The 6,122-nt window shown below is 53.1% G+C and overlaps 1 protein-coding gene across 1 annotated transcript in view; it reads left to right on the top strand.

The window, feature by feature from the left end:
- The first annotated feature begins 1,321 nt into the window (after positions 1–1,321).
- The window catches only part of LOC134031717 (ataxin-2-like protein), a 5,059-nt gene continuing 258 nt past the window's right edge, over positions 1,322–6,122 (top strand). Inside the window, 13 exon segments of the mRNA XM_062475419.1 lie at positions 1,322–1,556; positions 1,713–1,752; positions 2,497–2,538; positions 2,540–2,554; positions 3,447–3,518; positions 3,691–3,850; positions 4,025–4,146; positions 4,222–4,313; positions 4,438–4,644; positions 5,236–5,295; positions 5,334–5,519; positions 5,521–5,675; positions 5,826–5,909. Coding sequence (XP_062331403.1) covers positions 1,522–1,556; positions 1,713–1,752; positions 2,497–2,538; positions 2,540–2,554; positions 3,447–3,518; positions 3,691–3,850; positions 4,025–4,146; positions 4,222–4,313; positions 4,438–4,644; positions 5,236–5,295; positions 5,334–5,519; positions 5,521–5,675; positions 5,826–5,909 — 1,270 coding nt within the window. The 5' untranslated portion in view covers positions 1,322–1,521.

Here is a 6,122-nt window from a genome sequence, read left to right on the forward strand (position 1 = left end):
AACACTGCAGTCATGCTAGAAATGTACACATGCACGCTCATACTACTAGGTCAAAGACGCACACGCACGTTCATGTCCCGGTGCCCCCCCCCCCCTCTCTCTCTCCTCTACTCGGTTTACACTCAGCCGCGCGCGGATCGAGTGAACCTACCTCAAGAGGTGGTGACCGACCGCAGGTTTTCATCCAGAAACCTGAAGAATCTACCTTATATTTGCAAGTGACATTACACAAGAATCACAACTTTGATTCGAAGGTTTGAATATCAAGAAGAACGTCAAGGCGACGAAGAGAAGCTAGTAATCTGGACGGAGAGCCGACTAGCAAGTAAACGACGGGACTAACTAGCTATATAGCATTCAAGCTAATCCGAACGGTCTCGTGTCAATTCATTGCGATTTGTGTTGACTGTGCTGCAACTAAGTAGACACATATTTCAAGTTTTGTTTTAGCAGATAGGTAGCTTGCTATTGCCTTTCATTTGCAAGTAAGACCAGACGCGACTGCTAACTAGCGTAGCAGGTTTTTGAGTTGACATACGCTTTGCTGTTCAGTGTTGGCTTGTTTTCGTAGCTAACGACATTAGCTTGCTAGCAAATCCAACACAAACCGGAAGACATTTTTAATTAAGAGTTTGAAACTATTTTTGTTTAAGTCATGTTGAAACAACAACAGCCCGGCTCTGGCGGACGGAAAACATCGTTAGATGTTTTCCGTCCGCCCAGAGCCGGGCTGTTGTCTAGTCTTCAACCATGACTTAAAACAAAAAAGTTCAAACTCTTAATTAAACAATGTTCTTCCCGGTTTGGCGTTGGGATTTTCTCGTGTCTTCCAAGGCCTACCGGTCAAATCTAATGTGTGGCAAGTTCAGTGGGCGTGTGTTCTGGAATTAGGAGTCCTTTGACGGCCCCTATGAAAGTAGTTTACGCGTGATTGATGGTAGATATGAGCCAATAGGAGTATTTATATTAAGACTGACGTTAACTCTAGCAGATAGATGGTGTTGCAATGGCGGATAAAGCGTTTGATTGAAGCATCGAGGAACAAATGAGGCACGAGAATGTGGAAGATTGAAAGTGTAACTAACCTAACTAGCCATTACCCGGACTTTCATAGGAGGGCGTGTATTCTGAACAATTCATTTTAAAGGGGGCAGAGAATACATTTTCAGCAGCCAAGATTTTGTGGAGCTAACAAAAGCGCACGATGACTCACAAATGTAATCGCAGAGATTTTCCCCGAACACAATAACAAGGTCACTTTGAATCTTTTTATTTACATACTTTTATAAGTCTTGAATGTGGTGTTGGTCGCCTGGATGCTCGAACGATGTCGCTAGTTGTGACGCGCTAACAGCTATGACCAGCATTGTTCAGTTGGATAAACACGCTACACAATGTTACCACTCTGGACAGAATTATCCCACAACGTAAACAGTGCTGTACACGTTGTTTCCACTGTAAAACCATGATGCAATCTCTAAAGCTGTATTACGTTGTCATTAGAAAATACGCTTAAGATAAATGCTGCGGAAACCAAGCCGTGTCGTTCAAACCAGGTCATGTTTCAGTCTATTTTATTTACCATAACGTCTTAAATATGAGTTAATTTCCCACCTCTGTTGAGTACTCGCTTTAAAGAACCGCCTTTCCCGGTGTACCGGGTACCTCTCCGTGTATGAAAGCTGACCATCATTTCTCTTGCCCCCCCACAGGAGCAGAACCTCTGTGAAGCCCCCCTTCCAGTGCTCTCCCGTAAGTACAGCTGAACCCCAGCCCTCTGCCCTCACACAGCCCTCTGCCCTCACACAGCCCTCTGCCCTCACACAGCCCTCTGCCCTCACACAGCCCTCTGCCCTCACACAGCCCTCTGCCCTCACACAGCCCTCTGCCCTCACACAGCCCTCTGCCCTCACACAGCCCTCTGCCCTCACACAGCCCTCTGCCCTCACACAGCCCTCTGCCCTCACACAGCCCTCTGCCCTCACACAGCCCTCTGCCCTCACACAGTACTCCCCTTCTCCCAGCCCTCTGCCCTCACACAGCCCTCTGCCCTCACACAGCCCTCTGCCCTCACACAGCCTCTGCCCTCACACAGCCCTCTGCCCTCACACAGCCCTCTGCCCTCACACAGCCCTCTGCCCTCACACAGCCCTCTGCCCTCACACAGCCCTCTGCCCTCACACAGCCCTCTGCCCTCACACAGCCCTCTGCCCTCACACAGCCCTCTGCCCTCACACAGCCTCTGCCCTCACACAGTACTCCCCTTCTCCCTTACATGCACCACCATTCAACCTGCATCCCCATCCCTCTGAGGACATCTGACGTGTTTCACCTGACTGGGAGGTTACGACAGATGAGGACATGGCAGCCTGCTGTGTCACTGTCTAATCGCAGGATCTGTCAGACTGCCTGCTGTGTCACTGCAGCACATGTGATTTGTGTGTCTCTCTGGGGTGTGTGTGTGTGTGTGTGTGTGTGTGTGTGTGTGTGTTGAAGGTGTTCGAGGGCGTGTACAACAATGCCAGGATGCTGCACTTCCATCACAGCCGTGGTGGTGAGTCATGTGATCCACCTCAGCCTGATGATTCACTGCTGTCCTCCAACCTCTGGGTGACGTTGTCATTGTAGTCCTAGAAGACTGCCACTGTAGTCTAGAAGACCTGCCACTGTAGTCCTAGAAGACTGCCACTGTAGTCCTAGAAGACTGCCACTGTAGTTCTAGAAGACTGCCACTGTCAGTCCTAGAAGACTGCCACTGTAGTCCTAGAAGACTGCCACTGTAGTTCTAGAAGACTGCCACTGTAGTCCTAGAAGACTGCCACTGTAGTCCTAGAAGACTGCCACTGTAGTCCTAGAAGACTGCCACTGTAGTCCTAGAAGACTGCCACTGTAGTTCTAGAAGACTGCCACTGTAGTCCTAGAAGACTGCCACTGTAGTCCTAGAAGACTGCCACTGTAGTTCTAGAAGACTGATATTCTAGTTGTAGAAGCTTAAACGTCCACCTGTAACATCATGTCTTTCCTCTCTCCCTCTCTCCCTGGTGTCTCTCTCCCTGGTGTCTCTCTCCCTCTCTCCCTGGTGTCTCTCCTGGTGTCTCTCTTACTCTCCCTGGTGTCTCTCTCACTCTCCCTGGTGTCTCTCTCCCTGGTGTCTCTCTCCCTCTCTCCCTGGTGTCTTTCTCCTGGTGTCTCTCCCTGGTGTCTCTCTCCCTCTCTCCCTGGTGTATCTCTCCCTGGTGTCTCTCCCCTCTCTCCCTGGTGTGTCTCTCCCTGGTGTCTCTCTCCCTCTCTCCCTGGTGTCTCTCTCCCCTGGTGTCTCTCTCCCTCTCTCCCTGGTGTCTCTCCCTGGTGTATCTCTCCCTGGTGTCTCTCTCCCTCTCTCCCTGGTGTCTCTCTCCCTGGTCTCTCTCTCCCTCTCTCCCTGGTGTCTCTCTCCCTCTATCCAGGGTTCTACCTGTGATGTCACAGTAAAGAATGGCAGTGTGTATGAGGGCATCTTCAAGACTCTCAGCTCAAAGGTAGGAAACACACAAACACACACACTGGTCCACACAGCTACCAAGCTGAGATGGTTAAACTCACTAAGCATAAAAACCGCCCACCCGTGGAAGAGCAGCTTCTCAGTATCATAGCTGAGAGAGCTCTCCTCCTCCTCCTCACTCTACCTCCCCCTCTTTGCCCCACCCCCAGTGTGAGCTGGCAGTGGATGCTGTCCACAAGCGTGGGGGGGAGGAGGCCCCCGCCCAGGCCCCCCCTCGGAGAGAGGACATCACAGACACCATGATCTTCAGCCCCTCAGACCTAGTCACCATGATCTGCAGAGACGTGGACCTCAACTTTGCCACCAGAGGTACCAGACAGAACCTGAACAACTGTGTTTAATTAGAGATTCCATGTGTTTAACATGGTAGATCATTTGGCCCCAGATCAAGAGGTCGCAGGTTTGAATCCCCCTGGGCGTGCTGTGGGGTGGGCTTGCTGCGGGCCGGCTGTGACTGTGTGTGTGTGTGTGTGTGTGTGTCAGACTCGTTCACAGACACCAGCATCAGTGGCAGCAGGGTGAACGGGGAGCACAGGGAGAAGGTGTTGCAGCGCTGGGAGGGAGGAGAGCACAACGGAGAGACCTTCGACCTGGAGAACGATGCTGTGAGACTCTCACACACACACACACACACACACACACTCACTCCTATATGCTGATGTCACTTCCTGTCTCCTCAGTCCAACGGCTGGGACGCCAGTGAGATGTTCCGCTTTAACGAGGTCAACTACGGAGTCAAGTCCACCTATGACTCCAGCCTGTCTATGTACACGTGAGTACACACACCCACAAACACACACACACCTACGACTCCAGCCTGTCTATGTACACGTGAGTACACACACACATCAGTCTGACTGGCCTGATGTTCCCTTCATCTCCTCCATCCCCCTCAGTGTACCTCTGGAGCGGGGCAGCACGGAGGGGTTCCGGCAGCGGGAGGCGCGCGCCGCACGCCTGGCCAGTGAGATCGAGTCCAGCCCCCAGTACCGCCAGCGCGTGTCTCTGGAGAACGAGGAGGGGAAGAGCGAGGAGGACAAGTACAGTGCTGTGCCACGGGAGGAGAGGGAGAGGGGGAGGGAGAGCCCAGGCGTGGTCAGCAGGTCAGACACACAGGACAGCTCTGGTGGATTCTTTCACGTTTATAGAAATACACTTAATTAAAGTTCACTACTGTGTCAGTACTTGGATGTCTGAGTAACACTTATCTCTTTCTGTCTCTCTTTTGTCCCGATCCCTCTCTTTCTCCTTCACTCTCTCTCTCTCGGTCTCTCTCCTTCACTCTCTCTCTCTCTCTCTCTTTCTCCTTCACTCTCTCTCTCTCTCTCTCCTTCACTCTCTCTCTCTCTCTCCCTCTTTCTCCCCCTCTCTCTCTCTCTCTCTCTCTCTCTCTCTCTCTCTCTCTCTCTCTCTCTCTCTCTCTCTCTCTCTCTCTCTCTCTCTCTCTCTCTCTCTCTCTCTCTCTCTCTCTCCTCCTTCACTCTCTCTCTCTCTCTCTCTCTCTCTCTCCTTCACTCTCTCTCTCTCTCTCCCCCTCTTTCTCCCTCTCTCTCTCTCTCTCTCTCTCCTTCACTCTCTCTCTCTCTCTCTCTCCCCCTCTTTCTCCCTCTCTCTCTCTCTCTCTCTCCTTCACTCTCTCTCTCTCTCTCTCTCCCCCCTCTTTCTCCCTCTCTCTCTCTCTCTCCCTCTCCCAGGGAGGGCAAGTATGTGCCCCTCCCCCAGAGAGCGAGGGAGATGGGCGTTCCAGGCAGCGTGAGAGGAGACAGGGGGGGAAGAGAGGAGACAGGGGGGAGAGAGGAGACAGGGGGGAGAGAGGAGACAGGGGGGAGAGAGGAGACAGGGGGGAGAGAGGAGACAGGGGGGAGAGAGGAGACAGGGGCCCCGGCGGGCCTCCCTCACACAACCGTATGAGTGTGGGCTACCGCTCCAGCGCCCCCTCGGCCTCCCCAAGACCGCCTCCGGCCTCCGGCCCCCAACCCCCCCCCCTCAGAGCGCAGCAGCCCTCTGCCTGGCCGAGGCTACGGCCCCCACCTCCCCCAGGGCAGCCCCAGCCCCGGCCCAGCCTCCCCCCCCCGCCCCACACAGCCACGCCCCGCCGCACGCACACTCGGACACGGAAGACCAGTCAACGGAGGTGAGTGAGTGTGAAGAGTTAAAGTTCCGGAGTTGCACATGCGTGTGCGTGGATGTTGTAAGCAACGATGCAGACAGAACCTTGTTTGTCATGGTAACGAGATGCCCAGGGATCGTCATGGTGACTGGGTGTTGTACTTGTTGTGTGCAGTGTCGTCCAGGACCTCCCCCAAGGCCCAGAGGCCCCAGGCCAGCAGGACAGGCCGCTCCTCCAACCCTCCCGCCCACTCCACAGGTGACTACTGGACACCAGGACACTGTTGTAGTCTATACTACAACAGTGTCCTAGTATACAGTGTAGTGTTGTAGTCTATACTACAACAGTGTCCTGGTGTCCAGTGTAGTGTTGTAGTCTATACTACAACACTACACTGTATACTAGGATGCTCTGCTCACTGTGCTTCTCTTGAAACATCTCTAAAATATTGAGCTGTGACACCAACCATTC

This window comes from Osmerus eperlanus, chromosome 12 (genome assembly GCF_963692335.1).
Source record: "Osmerus eperlanus chromosome 12, fOsmEpe2.1, whole genome shotgun sequence".
Taxonomy (NCBI): Eukaryota; Metazoa; Chordata; class Actinopteri; order Osmeriformes; family Osmeridae; genus Osmerus; species Osmerus eperlanus.